The 19,702-nt window shown below is 40.4% G+C and overlaps 1 protein-coding gene across 1 annotated transcript in view; it reads left to right on the top strand.

The window, feature by feature from the left end:
- The window catches only part of crfa4 (cytokine receptor family, class I receptor 4), a 52,286-nt gene that overhangs the window by 21,881 nt on the left and 10,703 nt on the right, over positions 1–19,702 (top strand). The window contains exons 2-3 of the mRNA XM_085348996.1: positions 4,513–4,622; positions 18,743–18,884. Coding sequence (XP_085205122.1) covers positions 4,532–4,622; positions 18,743–18,884 — 233 coding nt within the window. The 5' untranslated portion in view covers positions 4,513–4,531. The remainder of the gene's footprint in view (positions 1–4,512; positions 4,623–18,742; positions 18,885–19,702) is intronic.

Below are 19,702 nucleotides of genomic sequence, written 5' to 3'. Positions count from 1 at the left end.
AAACCACTTTGTGGGTCGTGCAAACATTGCAGGGTAATTCACTTTTCGAAAGATAAATAAGATCTGATGTAAGCTGGAGCGAATGAGCATCAGCAGTTGTTAGAGTTACAGAGGAGAACAAAAGACACCAACTTGGAAATCATCCACAATTTGAAAGTGAATTTACACCAAGTTTTTCTTTTTTTAATGTTCAGAAGATGTGTTTGTAATGCATCTTTAACTATTTGGAGTTATATTTAAGCCTAAGTTAAGAAGTCCGCTGACTTTAAGTCATGTAATATTGGCTGTGGGAAAATGAACCCATCAGACTGAGCCGTAAAAGAAGAAATTGTCAGTATCTTACCTTACACATGGGCAAAAATCCCTCAAATTTCAAAACAGTGCCAATATTTTAGACTTAATATCCAAAAACATGTCCAATATCTGTTCTGCCAAGGTTGTTTTGTCAGTTTAGTGGGTAGTCCAGCTTCAAATGCTAATTTGAAACAAACAATTTGGGATTTTACAGACCAAGGTCTAGTGCCCAGACTTTGACTTTATTTCTCTAAAAAATAAGTACAGCTACAAACAAAGTTACTAAGTCACCACTAACTAGTTCAGAGATCTGCAGTTTCTTGCTGGTTTTCACAGACAGCATAATATCAATCTGCATACATTTTCATTGCTATGCAGACGATACCCATCTTAACACACAAAAATTAGTTATTAAACTACAGGAATGTCTTAAAGACAAGACTTGGAAGACTTCTAATTTCCTGTTTCTAAATTCAGGCACAGAAGTTTTTATACTCAGCCCTAAAATCTTAGAAATATGGTATCCAACCAGATGCCTACTCTGGCTCCCAGTAACACTGTGAAGAATCTTAGAGTCATTTTTGACCAGAATATGTCCTTCACCTTTCATATTAAACAAATATGCACACTGAAGGATATACTCTTGCTTTCCATGATGCACTGACCATTTCTTCTTCGCTAAACTCTTTTCATTCTCTACGTTGTGTACACCACTCTGCAATTATTAGTTATTAGTAAAGGTTGGGCCTCTCTCCTCTAGTTTGCTTTTTCTCCAATCTCTCTTTGCTCACTTTCCTTTCCTCTCACCATATGGCTGCCCTTCTCTGAGCCTGCTTCTGCTGGGGCTTTCTTCATTTTAAAAGGCAGTTCTTCTCTCATCGTAGCCAAGTGGTTGGTTGTAGGAGGTTGTGTGATTTGGGGATTTATTTCTAGGGTATTTACCTGACAATATAAAGTACTTTGAGATGAATTGTTGTGAATTGGCACTATAGAAATGAAAATGAATTCAACCAATTTGAATTACCAATTCCTCTTGTTTTCTGCCCTCTGGCTCCATGTACATGTTAGCACTGGGTCTGGGTCTGTCAGAAATGTTGATTCCATACAAGTTAGTTCACAGCCTCAGATCCTTCGGTGGGTCCTTCAAAATGTCACAATGCAGACATGGAAAAAAAAATACGTGCCATGCTTAAGTAGCATACAGAGCCACCTTTAACAGCAAAAAGCTTGAAGTAATGATACAGAAGTCAAAATAAAATTATAGTAACATAGTAGTACAAGTACTATAATAATAGCTGGCAGATGCCTCTCTGCCAGGTCACACAGGTATAATTCAATTATAGTTGGTGATAACATATGGTCTGTTAGAGAAGGTGCTTCACTCCAAATGCTGTCATTTTTTCTGTAAAGCAAATTTACCTTGCCTATGGGTATAAATAAAGTTACCTTGACCTTGACCTTCACTCCTAACCACTATCTGCAGTAAGTGGTGCAGAGGGTGGTCAGGATTATCCACGGTGGATAACAGTTTGGTCAGTGACCTCCCCACCTCGACTTCAAAAGTTTTCAGTCTTCAATCAATCACAGAGCCAGCCTTCCTAATCAGTTTATTCAGTCCGTATGTGTCACCAGCTCCAATGCTGCTTCTCCAGCAGATCACAACAAAGTACACTGAGCTCACCACAACTGAGTGATAGAAAATCTCCGGCATTTTGCTGCACACATTGAAGGATCTCCAGAGGATACGGAGCTTTACAGCCTCATTTTGTATACATTTTGGTCCAACTGTTCAGCCTTATGTTAACATGCATGCCACAGTACTTGCACTCCTCCACCGCATTAACATCCTGATCACATTTATAAGCAGATGATTCCTCCTCGACCACTTCATGGTGCTCTCTTTCTCCTGCCCATCACTAATACGTCCAACTAATGCAGAATAGTCAGACTATTTCTGTGGGTAGTATACAAAGTGAACAGGAATGCAGACAGCATCACCTGTACTGCACATGACCAAATCAGAGTGAATTGTTTTCTGTATGACTTTAACAGTATCTCACTTTATTGTTGTCTGTATGTAATTTTTTATGCACAGCTTGCTTAAAGTTGCACCAGAAGAATCAGGTCCGGCTGAAGTATGGACTTTGGCTGAGCCGTTACAACACCTCGAGTCATTTTTTTTCAGCCATTCTGTTGGAGATTTGCTGCTGTTCTTGGGTTTATTGTCCTGTTCCATGACCAAGTTTTCAAGCTTTAGCTGGTGGTCCTTACAGATGTCCTTACATCTGACTCTAAAACAGTTTGGTATATAGATGAGTTTATGGTCAGTTCAGTGACTGCAAGGTGTCCTGTGTTTGCTTTTCTCCAAAAGCGGTGCTGTGTGAACAAACATCTCCATTTTGGTCTTGTCTCTCCAAAATATATTGCTAAAGAAGTGTTGTGATTTGTTCAGATGCAACTTTGTGAACCTAAACCATGCTACCCTGTTCTTTTTAGATAGAAGAGGTTTTATCCTGAAAACTCTTCCAAACAAGTGATGCTTGTTTAGTCTTTTTTTAATTGTTTTGTCATCGACTTAAACATTTCCCATCCCAGCTGAGGCCTGTAGAGTCTGAGTTGGGTTTTTGGCTTTTCTCTGTGCATTTCACATTCGGATATTGGGCTTATGTTACGGGGTGCCGAGGCAGGCCGTATGGATTAATAACGGACCCAAGATGCAGACTGCTTAAGTGGAGGGTGAGCTTTATTAACAACAGGTGAAGTACAACAAAAAAGGGTGGCGAGAAACAGAACAGTAAAAACTCTAAACTGGGAAAACTAAAACTAAACACAAAGCCAGAACACGAACGAGGGTACCTTGCAGGGAGAATGACCAGGAAGCCGGAGGAATAAACACAGAATGACGGAGGGGGAATAACGCAGACGAACCAGCAACTAACAGAGGCAGACACGAGGTTAAAATACACAGAAGGATAATGAGGGGATGAGACACAAAAGGAGGGCACAGCTGGGAGTAATCCGACCTGACGAGACTGGGGAAAAGTAAACTGAACACACTGAGAACAGACACGGACCTTCAAAGTAAAACAGGAAACACATACACGTAATGACATAACACACCAACTTAACACAGACTGGGCGACACAGAACATAGGAACATGAACCATGAAACAGAGAAGTACAAACACCCAAGGTAACCAAAACCACAGAATAATAATAAACTAAACAAAAACACGGAGTCACAGACTCCGGACCATGACAGCTTAATTTGCTGGCATGTCTTCTCCTGGGAATCTTGTGGCATTGTGTTACCAAACAGCTAAATGCTACACATTAGCAAATGGCTAAAGCATCTGCTTTTACAGTTAGTCACTGCATAGAATGCTAAAAAGGAAAGAGTAAAGGCAATTACTTGCATTTATAATGATTAAAAAGGGACAATTTTTCTTATAAATTCCATTTAAAAATATGTGGATTAAAAAGTTAATTCTATGATTACTGAGTATTTTGTGTGCTGTGTTACATTTCATTCAGTTAAATGGTCAAAAAAATAGATGAGGGCATCCTTTTTGGATAATTTAATGAGCAAAACCTGTCTGTTTGCTATTTAGTTTTACATTTTTATTACAAGTCCATTTCAGTTAAATTAATTTAATTATTATCACATTCCAGTTTGGGCATTCATGGACTTCCATACCAATGGACAGTGTTTTTCTCTGTTGTTTTATTGTTGTGTAACATGCACCAAGGCAGATTTTGTTTTCTGCTCCTTCTGCAAACACGTGGAAGATTGTCAACACTGGGAGGTAAACAGATAAATCTAAATTAGTTTTTTCTCCTATAAGTTTATTAATTCATTGGAAGAAGTTGTAATTTTAGGAATGCATGAAGTTTTTAATGGGAATCTGGTGAGGCGGCGGTGTTGTTCAGGACTGATTTGATGGGAGAAAGGAGGAAGTGAGGGGGGTTTCATCCCTTGTGATGTGTCTCATGACTGGAGGAGGCAAAGCTGTTGTGTTTGGACTTGAGGAGCTGCAGGGTGAACCCACTGATGCCCCTTAAAATTGAACATGTGACTCTTAGACAAGTGGACACTTAGATAGACTTCACTGTTATCAGATGGAAACTAAACTTTCTCACAGTAAGTGCATTAGGAGCATTAGGTGTTTAGTGGGTCTTTTCCCCAGCTCATATTTGAATGTTTATTTGTGTTGATAGGTTAACAGAAGGCTCTGAGATGTTGTGGCTGCTGCTCTGTCTGCTTCCTCCCGTGAGTTACGGCAGGATCGTCGCCCAGAACAACGCTCACACCGAAAGACACAACCATGGTGAGTCTGAGAGCAAATGATTTACAAATGATTTACAAAGTATTTATTTATTGCCCAGGTTTTCTTTTTTTTCAAAACTGTTTGCTCATCTGTGCTGATGTCACACCAGATGGTCCCTCTCCTCTTTAGCCTGGAGGCCACAGGATACATGAACTTCAAAAAGTGTCTCAGACTCTGATTGGTCAGACCCGCACCACTTGGCCTCAGGCCATCTTAAACGAGCTCAGACTCATTGAAGAAGATGTTTTTGGATCCATCTTTTTCCTTACTCGGTAGAGTTTTAACTTAATGAGCTGTGTTTGCTGACAGTTTTGCCTTTAGAGGTGTTCCTGAGTTCATGCAGCAATCTCCACCACAGAATCAGCTCTGTTTTTAAGGCAGCGCTGCCGGAGGGGCCTGAACTCCACCAACATTTAATGATGGTCTGCAGGCTCGTGTTTTCTTTACAGAGATTTTACAGACTTTCTGAATCTTTTAATTACATTATCCTTCCTTATATTTACTTTTGAAAAGCACTGTCATTATTTTGGGAGGAATTTTGTTCTACTGTCTTGTCTGTTTGCAGTCAGAGAGCACAGCTATCCCTAAAGGGCAATGGCTGTACTAAAGCTTTGATCTTTATTATGTTTTTTTTACAGTATGATGATGCCAGCCTCTTATTGCATCATCGTGACATTGCAGGGAATCATATTGAAAAAATACAAAGTGTGTTGTACAGTTGTGTTTATGTCCTTTCATATGATATATTACTTAATATGGTTTCTTGAAATTTTTTTTCAAGGTCAACTTTTATCTTGAGCGCTAACGATGAAGGACACGGTGAAATACTTAACCAACCTAGCTTCTCGTGTCGGCAAAGGTCTATTATGCTGTTGTTTGAAGTTTGAAGATGATCGGTAAAAAATTGTGGGTAATATAAACTTTTTACGGATTTTCATATTTGGTGTGACCTTGATCCAGTTTTCACCTAAATGAGATCAGTTCAAGCTGTTATTGGTACCTATCATCACACAATTTGAAAATGATATCTTGAAAACTGTGAAGCCTAGACGGGTAGCAAGCAGACAACCAGACAGAACCGATAACATACTCCCTCCCTTTGGGGAGGGAATAACTGTTAACAGGGCAGTCCATCAGCTTTGTTCAAGATTACTGAGTTCATGTCTTTAAACAATTTAAATCACACAGAGAGTCCCGTAATGGGCACTTTCAATCAGCTTGATAAGTTTCCAGTTAATTTTTTGCAGTAACCTTCACATCAGTGTGAACATTTAAAAATAAACTCAGAACAGCAGCAGCTTTGTCTGCCGGGATCAGCTTCAGACGGCTGCCAGCTGAGTTTGACAATTTCCTTCCGCTCAGATGGACATGTCGGCAGCTCATCGATACCTCAGCTGGAGAGGCAGGATGACTCACAAACCTGATGGCTGCTCATGTTTCGGAGCATCACACGGGTTTATCTCTAGGCCTACACAAACACGCTTTGTCTGTGAGTGTGTGAATGTGTGTGTGAATGGGTGGATGACTGGATATGTAAAGCGCTTTGGGGTCCTTAGGGACTAGTAAAGCGCTATATAAATACAGGCCATTTACCAGGCCATTTGTCTGTGTCTTTCTGATCTGATTTTTGAGTGATGTTTAGGTGAGAATTCATGATTGTGTTTGAAGATACGCACAGCACAATAAGAGATTATCTCATGGCCGCAATTTGAGTTACAAAATTGTGCTTCAGCTTTTATAATGTGTTGAATAACTTACTTTTCATTGAGGAAGAAGAGATATCCTTCCAAGGCTACACTGAGTGAATAATTCAACACTGCAATTCAAGTATGTATGCCCTGGTGTATTTATCGAAAACAAAATGCCTTAGGAGACAAAAAGACAAAAGACGGCAGCAAACGAAAACTTCAGTTCTGTGGAACAAACCATCCATCCATCCATCCATCCATCTTCATCCGCTTTATCCGGGGCCGGGTCGCAGGGGCAGCAGCCTAAGCAAAGAGGCCCAGACCTCCCTCTCCCCAGCCACCTCCTCCAGCTTATCCGGGGGAATACCAAGGCGTTCCCAGGCCAGCCGAGAGATATAATCTCTCCAGCGTGTCCTGGGTCTGCCCCGGGGCCTCCTCCCGGTGGGACATGCCTGGAACACCTCACCCAGGAGGCGCCCAGGGGGCATCCTTGTCAGATGCCCGAACCACCTCAGCTGGCTCCTTTCAATGTGGAGCAGCAGCTGCTCTACTCTGAGCCCCTCCCGGATTGGCCGAACTTCTCACCCTATCTCTAAGGGAGAGGCTAGCCACCCTTCGGAGGAAGCTCATTTCTGCCGCTTGTACAAACCAGCTCAGCTCAAATAATTACATTTCCATGTTTTGGCTTTTTCTTTATTGGCTTTTTGGAGGGAGAAGTGTTCATATATGGATGAGAGGGTGCAGTGTTATCAGCAGCAAAACAGTTTTTAGCCACGCGTGTAACCGGTCTCAGTTACACAAGCCTAGAGACCTGTCAGCGATACCTCAGGAACCATCAACTGCAGTCTCTCACAGCCAATCACAGCTGTTTCCAAAGGCACTTGACAGCAGTGATGTACTGCAGATAACGTAACCCATAGGTCATGACGTGTCACTGCTATGCCCTGTGGGTAACCTTTATAGTTGAGGCTTGGGTTTTCATTGACTACTTAGTCTTCAACCCTTGAGTTCTCATTTATCTTCAGCACAAGTTTCTGTGTGTGTTTTTATGACATTAATTATTCTCATTAATTAATCTCACCCTTCAGTTTAGAGTTCATTCTTGTCCCTGTTTAGTTGTTCCCTGACTTCCTGTTTTGATATTGGTTTTCCTGTCTGTTTGTTATTCATGGTGTTGTTTTACTTCTCTCCTCTTCTCTGATTGTCCTGATTATGTTCAGCTGCATCTTGTCAACCATTACCTGATTACCCTGTGTGTCTATAAATAATGCTGGCTTCCCTTTGTCCTCCCTTGTGCTTTTGAAGCTTTTGGATTCTGCTTGCCTCTTCAAGCTATTAAAATTTTGTTTGGATCCATTAAAAGGTCTATTAAAAGGTCCATTGTCAATTCGTTTCATGAGTCTGCATTTGGGTCCTCAGTCTCTGAGTCATGATAGTCAACGGGGTTACCTAGGCAACTGGAATGTCCACTAGTGAACAACTGTCTACAAGGGGATGTTTACAGAAGAAACCACACAGCGCTGTCTTCTTCCATGCTTCTCTTTTGATACTGTGTGCATAGATTTGAAAAAAAGCCCTACACTGCACACTTGCTGGATGGACTCCCCGTACCAGCACAGCAAGACACATTATTTGTTAGATAATTCCACTTAAAATGCTCCAAAAAGCACTAATAGCACAAACACAATCCAAAGGTCCAGTTCAGTAAATGCAATTACTCCAATTACTCCCCTCCCGTCCCACACACAAACACTGTTTTTATGAATGTGGAAATTATCCATATGGAGAGCAAAGCCTTATATTTTTTTATATCGCGCTGTAAACAAGTTCATTTTTGCTGTAAAGCTGGTCAAATTTAATGTGGGAGTCTTTGGGGATTGAGTCACATCTGGAGCCAGCCTCGAGTGACCATTAAGCACAGGTTTCACTTTTCAGTCCTGCACACTGGTGCTTGGTGACAACAGCTAATTTGCAGCCTTTATCTTAAGTCCCCTGCAGAGATTTTCTCTTGCTCCCTCTCAGTGACTGTACCTGCTCTGAACCGCAGACTTGGTCATTTTCAGTAACAGGAGTGGCTTGCTTCAATCAGAATCAAGTAATATGGCAAGTTGAGAACTTTAAGTTTAATTTTGAACTCTTGCTGTACGACTCACATGCTTTCTCTTGTCATTTAGCTCACTGATAAATATCCTGACATTTTCCTTCAGAAATCACAGGCTTAGTTGACTGACTCCTGGCTCAGAAACAGCAGTATAGGTTCACGCAGGAAGTGTTTATCGACATTTTGTTTTCTGCACAACTAATATCCCAGGAAGCTTACGAGTAAACCTTTTTATATTCTCTCTTTTTTATGACATATGGCTGAAATCTTATTCTCCCTTTCAAACTTTAGCTGTGAAACACTTCTGACCCTGCAGTGTTATTAGCCTTCTGTGATTTGTCTGGCTTTGTTCTACTCGGACGGCTGTTTGTGCATTTGACAACGAAAACGGTTTTGACAAATGTCAGAACAAATTAGTTTGATGTCTTCAGTCTGTGTGTGTGTGTGTGTGTGTGTGTGCGTGCGTGTGTGCGTGTGTGTGTGTGTGTGTGTGCGTGTGTGTGTGTGTGTGTGTAACTGGCATTCAATAAATCAGTGTGGCTGGACATGGTATTTGCTTTATTTCATATCCAGATGTCTGCTTTTGTTTTGACATTTACAGGAGGCTCAGCCATTAGTTCGTTCCCAAAATGCTAAAAAGCTGCGACTGCCTGTGCCAGACAGCAGGACCTGCTTCTGATCAACAGCAGGAGCATCTTTTTATGTTTATGCTTGTCATTGAGTTTTGCATCATTTCACCAAGAATTACAATCTGGAAAAAATAGATGGTTCTTATATATGGACATCTGTTTCTAAAATTTTAAAAGTCATATGGCATAGCGAGAAGAAAAAAAAATACATATATATATATATATGTATTTTTTTTTTTTTTTACACACATATATGTGTGTGTGTGTGTGTGTGTGTGTGTGTGTGTGTGTGTGTGTGTGTGTGTGTGTGTGTGTGTGTATATATGTATGTGTGTCTGTGTGTATGTATATATATGTGTATGTATATGTGGGCAATCCAATGGTTGCCAGTTTGAGTCCCAGTTCAGATGCTGTTGTGTCCTGTAAAAATAAGCACTATAAGCAGTACTGTGCAAAAGCCTTGACCAATAATTTCTTTATAAATTGCTAGGGAAATGGAGCATTTGAGATCATAGTATGAACCATCAGGAAAAGAAAATTCATCGAAGAATTTATATTTCTTTCAACCCTCCTACACTCCATGCACAGATGTCTGAGGGATCTTCTAGAAATGGCCATGCTATTTTTGCAGGGAAGTGATCGGTCAACAGGAGGTGATTTTCTACCTGTTGATCTCTAATCTGGAGCATAACCTCCTCCAGAGCAGATCAGGTCTGCAGCATAAGTTACCATGGAGATGCACCCAGTAAGGTGTGAACTGCCTTTGTAACGCTGAAAAAACCCGGGATTAACCTTGAAGTTACCTGGATAAACCCAAATCCTGCTTCGTAGCGCAGACCTCAGGTCATCACGTCTCTGATGCACTTTGCTTTGAATCATTTCAGGAGAGAATATAGTCTGTTCTGTTATTTTGAAAATTGACTTGATGCTCTCTGGTAATACTTTGTCTGACTTCCTGACCTCCTTCTCTGCTCTGTGCAGATTGAGAGGGCTTGAAGGTTTACATCAAAAATAAATTTAGCACTTGTTTTTAACGACACTGGTGCAGAGCCAGTTCTGGTACACTTCAATAATCATGTTATATTCTGGTTGTTTCATGTAAATACGAGGCTGGTCCTTTGAAATCTCTTCATATCTTCATATATTAAACTAGGTCACTCTAAGAATTGCCTTCTTTCTTTTCTCTCCTTCTGTTGGTGCAATTAAAGCCGGATATCATTCTTTGTGAAAAATTAAATTGCAAGCACTGCTGTTCATCTGCAGGTAGAAATTTGTCCAGCATTATTGGTGCCCAGCGTGCGTTCCTTAGCTGATTTATTTCTGAGAAGTGTTGGTTTTTCATGAGAAAGTCCCTGCAGCGTGGCTCCCTGAGCTTCTTACAGCAAACACAAGGCCTTTGTTTCCCTGCTGCTCGCAGACTGAAGCGCCACGAATTCTCAGATGGATTACTGCTCGCTTCCCACAGCGTCATCTCAACGGGCAAGCAGTATTTCATTACATTAATCACCACACTGAGGCCCTGCTTTAACATGATAACACAGACATGAGGTGTGCCTGATTTTGCTGCTCTGAAGCAGTTGGTCATGGATAACTGTTCCAGATTCACACGTTGGGTACACAGTAACAATTGCTGACTTGTTTATGCAGCATCTGTCTGGATACAGGTGAAGCTTAAAAGTTAGGGGTGTAGTCGCTGTGTTTCAGAGGTGGATGGAGGCACAGGTGGCTGTAGCTGCTCTGTCTGCAAGAATCAAATTCAGTAACTGAAGTGTTTGTGCTGTTGGCAGGGGCATGCCTAGAGGGAGCCCCTGTAGTGCCCCCCCACCAATGTCATTGGAACAGAGTACTATTAATCTTATATTGCCCAACACCAGAGCAGTTGGAGTGTAACTGAGTACATTTACTCGAGTACTAGTTTGATGTACTTGTATTTAATTTACGGATTTTTTCGTTATGCTGCTTAACAGTCCTTTGCTTTTACTCCATTATACTTTCACAAATTTCTAGCACCTATCATTAATTCAGGTGTGCAGAGCTTTCTAATTTTTTTGTTTGATACAAATATTTTCTTAAAAATGATTAAGCATCAGCATCTTATTATTCTGAAGATTCATTTTACTGTCATAGATCAAGGTGGACCATTAAAGAGACGTGTACACATCAATAAATGAATAATAATAATTATAGCTTAATAAAATGTCTATATATTATGTATATAATATTCTGAAAATGGTCATTTTACATAAGTAGAATGCTCTGTATAGCTAGCTCGATACATTGACATTTATTTTAATCTCACAAGACAAATTACTTTGATTCTACAGCTTGTTTACTTTTAAGCTATTTAACTGGGATTGTAACTTTTACACAAGTAAAAAGTCTAAATATGTTTTTTCCACTTTGCAAAACATTTGCCCAACACAAAATTATATTTAAAGTCTTGTGCAGCTCCACGTTTCATGTAATAAATCTTTAACAGGACACAGCAGTTACTCATTAGCAGGTATCTCAGTCTGTGTGTTGCACTCATACATTTTATACATTAGCTGATAATTGAGTACTTCATCTCTCTCATCCATCAGAGAAGTTACTTTTCTTCTAGTTACAAACTTCATTCTGCTGTTTGCGTGCATCCGTTACTAGCAGAGCTTTGATTATTATTTAACAGCACTGGGACTGCAGAAACCTTCCATACACGACCTCTAATCCTGTATTAAAGAATCTGTGCAGTACACTTTGAATTTTTGCAATTATAAAACTGTGATGTACTCGGGTTGTTTGGAGGCAGGGGATTTCTGCCTCACTGCTTCATTAAACAAAAAGTAGGCGCCTAACATAAAAAAGCTATAAACTCGGTTAATTCCTAGAGTGCTCAGAGCTCAGTGCCACCTCATCGCCTGGATGATGCCGTTGATCTTTCCTTTTTTTCAAAATTTATAACAAACAGCATGCTATCTGTGCAGACAGGACCGCTTTCCCTCTGCTTTCAGACGCCAATCAATTTTCCAGCACTGCTTTAAATCACAGTCATGGGACTAACAGTCTATCAGATAGAGATGGGCTGGATAATTGTGTGTGTGTGTGTGTGTGTGTGTGTGTGTGTGTGTGTGTGTGTGTGTGTGTGTGTTTGAGGTAGAAACTGATGAAATTAGAGAATGGATTTTGTCGAGGTGAAGCAGATGAGAGATGACAGCTGGATAATTGATTTTCCTCCCTGTTGTTTCCCACTTTATGTATGTGGGGTGTGTGTGAGTGTGAGATCTAGCAGTCTGACTGGATAGCCATTTCGTTACCTTTCCATTATCCAGTCAGTCACAGCTTTTTCATTAGATGCTTTCATGTGTTTACTGGGACGAAAGATTTGATTTTCTCTCCAGCAGTTCGCACGTGTTGGCACCGAAGCTGCTTCGGCCGGTTAGTTTCAGCAATGCGACTTTGCCAAAAACGGCTCAGGAGATACCGAAAACAAAGCGGTGAACAACTTTTTAGCAAGTTTTCCTTCCTGTGTAGATTATGATAAGAAACGTAGGGTTTAATTTCCGTCTTTTATTAGATGCAAAATGTCTTAAGGTGCAGAAATAATAGCTGGGATGTTTGCTCCCAGCATGTGGCAGAGATACAGAGACCCTGCAGGTATTGTTTAATGATTTAACATGATTTAATAGTTTGTGTGTAATAAAGGCAAAGTTGACACACTGCTGTGCTCCCACAGTGTTTTATTAATAACTACCATGCTGTGTTGTCATGTATAATATGTTTACAATACATTAGGTTTTTGTCCTAAGTCACCACCTCACTAGTCTCCCTCTCCTTGTTGCTGTTCTTAAGCTGGGCTGAGACAGTATAAATAAACACAAGAATAGAAAGGAAATGAATAGATGTGACCCAACAGAGACAGGTTTACACAAGTGATCTGATCAAATTAGCTTTAAAAGGTTCACTTGTCCCACACTTAGATTAAATTAAAGCAAGCAAACAATACATTTTTCATTTATAAGATTCTTTTATTTTGTTATTATTATTATTTTTTAATAGAAAAGGAAAAAATGTCTTTATATACACATTGATGGACAGAAGTTTCATGGAATGTCATAGTAATTTTTGAGCTTTAATGATTTCTGTGGGTGGAATGATTGCACGCACACATCTTTAATGAATTTAAAAAACAAGCACTGGGTGCTCCAGTCTGAACTTATTTTAGATTTTTTTTCTAATCCACACAGGGTCAAAAGCCTTCTGGCTGGATATTTGACCCCTCTTCTTGGCAGAATTGGTAGCATTAGCTTAAATTGGTTGGTTTTCTGGCACAGACCTGAGTTTAAAGCACGGTACACAAAATGTCAATATAGATGGTGTTGAGGATTTGGGAAGTTCATTCCAGAAGGTTAATCTTAGCCTGCTTCATCCACTCAAAAAACAGATTTTATCTGTTTTTCTTTTGTCTTGTGTTTGGTCAGTGGTCAATGGTAACTTTATTGTCCCCAGTGGGAAATTGATTTGCAGTCTGTTCATACAGAGAGATGAAAACAAAGAAACACAACACAAAGCCCAGAGAAAACAGACCAAATTTTTCATAAAAAAATGCAAATGTGCAATGGCAACAACCCTTACGTATTATTAACCGTGATTATAGCAGCAGGTACAAAAGACACGCTATGTCTCTTAGACTTCAACGGAGGCACTTTATACCCACGACCACAGGGAAGCAGCTGAAAATCATTAAAGAGAGGATGGTCTGAGTATAACATGACAGAGGTTGCCTTCCTCAGCACCTGCCTGTTATAAAAGTCCACAAGTTGGACCTGAGACCTCCCTGAAATCTGACCAGCCACTTTAACCAGATTGCTAAGTCTGGCCTTATTGTTAAAAGACATATTACCATACCAAGCAATGATGCAGAACAAATAAAACAGATTCAATAAAACTTTTATAAAAAAAAAAAGGGTCATTATTTCAGAAGAAACATTAAAACCCAATCTCCTTAAAAAGTAGTCTTTGTTGAACCTTTTTCACTGTAGCAGCAAGATGTGGCTAAAAGGGACAGAGTCTTATCAACAACCCCCAAATACTTATAACTGTCCACTAGTTCAATGGCTGCACCATTTACCACTGTTAGTGCAGGATGGGGGGATGACTTCCTGAAGTCAATAACCATGTCCTTGGTTTTCAAGGTGTTGATCATTAAAATGACTGATCACACCAAGAAGCAAACTCATCCACAACAGGCCCATGGGAATCCTCTTCACCATGAAGGAGGCTTACCATGACTGTGTCATCGGCATCTGTAATGAGATGCCTGTTAGCCTGTGTACTGCGACATTCATTACTGTACAAAATATATAGTAAAGTGGAGAGGCAGCAACCCTGTGGTGAAGCAGTAGAAGAGTTCAGCTGTTTGGAAAAACAGCCGTTTACTCTCACACACTGAGACCTGTCAGCTAAAAAGTCTAAAATCCAGCCAACAAGATTAAAATCAAGTTTAGACTGGTTAAGAAGTTCATCAGCTAAGCTATGTGTCTAAGTCCTAACTAAGTCCAGTTTTTATCATTTAAGGCGACTGGCAAGAGTAAAATCTTTTCTTTCGAGGCAGCACCTTGAAACAGTGAGCCATGCTTTTATTTCTTCCTGCCTGGACTACTGTAACTCACTTTATGTGGGGGTCAGTCAGTCATTGCTCTCATTGCAGGTTCAAAATGCGGCTGCACGACTCCTAACAGGAACTAGAAAAAGAGAGCATATAACCCCCGTGCTAGCCTCTCTGCACTGGCTGCCTGTGTCTTTTAGAGTTAATTTTAAAATTCTTGTGTTTGTTTTTAAATGCCTTCACAGTCTTGCCCCGCCTTACCTCTCTGAGCTTCTTCATCCCCACACACCCTGTCGCTCTCTCAGGTCAGCTGACCAGCTGCTCCTGGAGGTACCGAGATCCAGGAGGAAGCTCAGAGGGGACAGGGCCTTCTCTATCATGGCTCCAAAATTATGGAATAATTTGCCCATGCACGTTAGGGAGGCCCCTTCACTGTCCACTTTTAAATCACGTCTTAAAATCCACTTTTATTCCTTGGCTTTTAACCTCAGTGAGACTTAGTTTCTCTTTTAATTGAAGTAGTTATTTAATTAATGATTCCACTCTTCTTTTATTTGGTTTTTACTTATATCTCATGTAATTTTATTTTACAGTTCCACAGCACTTTGTGTCAGCTGTGGTTATTTTAAAGTGCTTTATAAATAAAGTTGATGATGATGATGATGTGGCTGGATAGTATTAAAAGCTGAAGAAAAAACAATAAATGAGAGTTGAGCATGACGCTTTGGCACCATCAAGATGGCAATATAGGAAATTTAACAGAGTGACCACTGCATCATCAACACCCCTACACGGCCTGTATGCAAATTGTAGTGGGCCGATAAGCTTTTCTACCTGCTGCAGGATCTCCTTCCTGATAATTTATTCAAAAGACTTCATCACTAAAGATGTTTTTTCCATACCTCGGGAAACCTTTTGTTGCTGAAGTGATAAAAGAAAGATATAAGAAAAAACACTGCAGAGTTGCTCAGCACATGTTTTAAGCACCTGGCCACATATTTGTTTTTGTTTTGTTTTTTCTAAATCATTGTTCTGCTTGAGACGTTTTGACGATCTAGCTGTTGATTTGAGGTGAAGCTGAAGAATTTGGAGGTATAGTCCTCCTTCTTGATTTTTCCATCCAGTTTATGTAATATGCTAGTACAACTGTCAGCAAAATAGCGCCATAGCATGATGCTACCACCACCATACTTGCCAGATGGTACAGTGTTTACATACCTCTGTCTACCAATATACCTCTTGTCATTGTGGCCAGGCGGCTCAAACTTTCTTTTGTCTGACCACAAAACTTTTCTCCAGAAGGCATTTGGCTTGTCCATGTGGGCAGCTGCAAATTTCAGTCAAACTTTAAGGTGTTGCAAAAAAGTTACAGATACAAATTCTTGAAATGTTGAACTGATCATCTTGGAATTTCCAGTTGTTTACAAAATGGCTCCAAGAGACATTCCTAACCTGTGTAAATCTGCAAATCTTAATCTAAGTTCCTTGAATTTTCCCATTGTCCTGAGTGTTAGTCAGTCCAGTGATTGCTGTTAATTAGTGCTGTTGTGCTGAACAATGAAGCAACCACTTGTAGTCAGTAATGATCACTAATAAGAAGTTAATACGCCTTAAAAAGTTAAAAGACTCTGCAGAACCCTCAGCATCGCTGAAAGATTTAAGTGAGTATATATTTGAGTCTGTATGTATAACTCTGTACATTAGAGAATTCCAAAATAAATTCAAAATTGTGAATTGAAACTACAACGGGTTTTTTTTTTTCAGAAATATAAATGAATCCATAAATATTTATATATCATTCAACTGATATGTTCATTTATTTATTTTAATTATTTCTGAACATTTATTTATTTATCAATACATTTTTTTCCTGCCTCCTTTTTGGCGCAGGGCGTTTTTTGACACTCGCCAACTGTTCACGTGTGGCTGAGTGCTTGATTGATTTGTCTGCCCCTGTTTTCGGCCAGTTGTTTTTCTGCTTGTGAAAGAGTGTCATGCTTTAGAGAGCACTGTGTTTGTATTCACAGTGTGAGTCTCCAAAATCCCTGCTGTGCCTGAAGAAGAGCAGATTGATCAAAGAGTTACTGTGTAGCACAGCTGTATGCCCACTTTGTCTGTCTTTTATATTTAATTTGAAAGAAATTGAATTATCATCAGTCTGCTCTCAATAAATCATAAAAAAAAGAGAGGACGTGTTTTTAGAAATGATTGTAATAGTTTTCAGTTTGCTGCAGTCATGTGGGCCATGTTTGCTTCAGTTGTCCTACTTCTTAATTATAGGATTTGTAAAGAATTTATTCGTAAATCACGGTGGAAAATAAGTATTTGGTCACCTCAAACAAGGAAAATCTCTGGCTCTCACAGACCTGTAACGTCTTCTATAAGAAGCTTTTCTGTCCCCCACTCGTTACCTGTATGAATGGCACCTGTTTGAACTCATCATCTGTATAAAAGACACCTGTCCACAGCCTCAAACAGTCAGACTCCAAACTCCGCCATGGCCAAGACCAAAGAGCTTTCGAAGGACACCAGGAAAAGTATTGTAGACCTGTACCAGACTGGGAAGAGTGAATCTACAATAGGCAAGCAGCTTGGTGTGAAAAAATCAACTGTGGGAGCAATCATCAGAAAATGGAAGACATACAAGACCACTGATAATCTCCCTCGATCTGGGGCTCCACGCAAGATCTCATCCCGTGGGGTCAAAATGATCATGAGAACGGTGAGCAAAGATCCCAGAACCACACGGGGGGACCTGGTGAATGACCTGCAGAGAGCTGGGACCAAAGTAACAAAGGTCACCATCAGTAACACACTACAACGGCAGGGAATCAAATCCCGCAGTGCCAGACGTGTTCCGCTGCTGAAGCCAGTGCATGTCCAGGCCCGTCTGAAGTTTGCCAGAGAGCACATGGATGATACAGCAGAGGATTGGGAGAATGTCATGTGGTCAGATGAAACCAAAGTAGAACTTTTTGGTATAAACTCAACTCGTCGTGTTTGGAGGACGAAGAATACTGAGTTGCATCCCAAGAACACCATACCTACTGTGAAGCATGGGGGTGGAAACATCATGCTATGGGGCTGTTTTTCTGCCAAGGGGACAGGACGACTGATCCGTGTTAAGGACAGAATGAATGGGGCCATGTATCGTGAGATTTTGAGCCAAAACCTCCTTCCATCAGTGAGAACTTTGAAGATGAAACGAGGCTGGGTCTTCCAACATGACAATGATCCAAAACACACCGCCCGGGCAACAAAGGAGTGGCTCCGTAAGAAGCATTTGAAAGTCCTGGAGTGGCCTAGCCAGTCTCCAGACCTCAACCCCATAGAAAATCTGTGGCGGGAGTTGAAAGTCCGTGTTGCTCGGCGACAGCCCCAAAACATCACTGCTCTCGAGAAGATCTGCATGGAGGAATGGGCCAAAATACCAGCTACTGTGTGTGCAAACCTGGTAAAGACCTATAGTAAACGTTTGACCTCTGTTATTGCCAACAAAGGTTATGTTACAAAGTATTGAGTTGTATTTTTGTTATTGACCAAATACTTATTTTCCACCCTGATTTACAAATAAATTCTTTACAAATCCTACCATGTGGATTCATGGATTTTTTTTTTCACATTCTGTCTCTCACAGTTGAAGTGTACCTCTGGTGCAAATTACTGACCTCTGTCATCATTTTAGGTGGGGGAACTTGCACAATCGGTGGCTGACTAAATACTTTTTTGCCCCACTGTAATCATCAATGATTTTTGCACCACAGCTGCCATTTCTTATTGTGTGTCATACATACAAGTTTAAAACAATGAAGGTCACTGTATATACAGGTGTTCATTGTGAGCAAAATTTCAGGTTTCAGACACTCAGGTTCAGTTTTTTTCTACTCTTGGCCTTGTATGATATCACAGGCACAAATGTGGCCAAATATTTCAAACTGACAGACAGCCAGTCAAATGAATGTTAGGTCAAAGGGAGGATGACCTTAAAGAGGAAGTAGCTGAAATGGCTTGTAACAGACAGAATGAATTAAACTGAGGGGCTTGAGGAAGGAAAATGTCGTGAGCAGACTATAATTTCATCATACTTCCTCTAACTCCACCCATGTGTGACTCCACAGAGGCGACTGGTGGCACCACGACAAGGCCTCACATCTACTTCTGCCGCTCGCCAAACATGGAGGACTTCACCTGCTGGTGGCATCCACTCAGCAACCTGACAGACGGAGAGGAAGTCACCCACATCCTCACCTACTCCAAAGAGTATGAACTCCACATCTCACAGTTAACTAGGACTAAAATAAACAGTAGATAGGTGTTGACTGGTGGCCTTAGTGCATATGTTTGAGACTGAGGGACTAAAAGGCTTTAAAAATTGTAATCAAATTGTTTCAAATTTCATCAATGCTTTACACTAACCCACATTAGTGGGGTTAGTGTAAACATATTATGTTATAAAACCTTATAAAACATCCACCCTAACAAACAATAAGAGCCTTGTTTTAGCCTTGTGAAACTATAAAAGAAGCCCCAGATCAGCAGCACACTGGGTCAGTTTCTGGGTCAGGTGAGTTTGTGCAGTTTGATTTCTCGTGCTTCGCGTCACCGGGAAGCTTTTAAGAAGGTCAATATTTCCAAGCTGCTCTGAAATCCTGAACGCAGACTCACGTGGCCTCAAACAGATGCCAGCTGGCCCAGATGGCAGCCACAGCAAAGAAAACGCTGCCACTAATCAGGACAAATTGGATTGTGCTTTTGACCACCACGTGGCTTCAGAGCTCCTACTGATTGTTGTTTCATCTCCTGCTGCACTTTGTATGTTTGTTTGGGAAAACAAATGTAGATCAGGGATTATCTGATAAAAAAAAAAAAAAGACAAAATCTTACTAAACACCAAAGCAGCTAGGAATAAAGTCACAGCTCAGAGAGGGAGATTACACTCTGCAGGCACACCTCAGTGCTGTTTGTGTTTTAATATATTAAACTGCCATTACACACTTTTTATTTACATGAAATACCCTCACTAGGACTGAATACAAACATGCTAATAAGGTTAAACATAAGCTTGTGATTATCCTCCA

This window comes from Diplotaxodon limnothrissa, linkage group LG23, assembly GCF_057381915.1.
Source record: "Diplotaxodon limnothrissa isolate DT_005_m linkage group LG23, D_limnothrissa_male_GT1.1, whole genome shotgun sequence".
In the NCBI taxonomy this organism is placed as follows: Eukaryota; Metazoa; Chordata; class Actinopteri; order Cichliformes; family Cichlidae; genus Diplotaxodon; species Diplotaxodon limnothrissa.
This window is presented reverse-complemented; position numbering and strand designations above follow the sequence as displayed.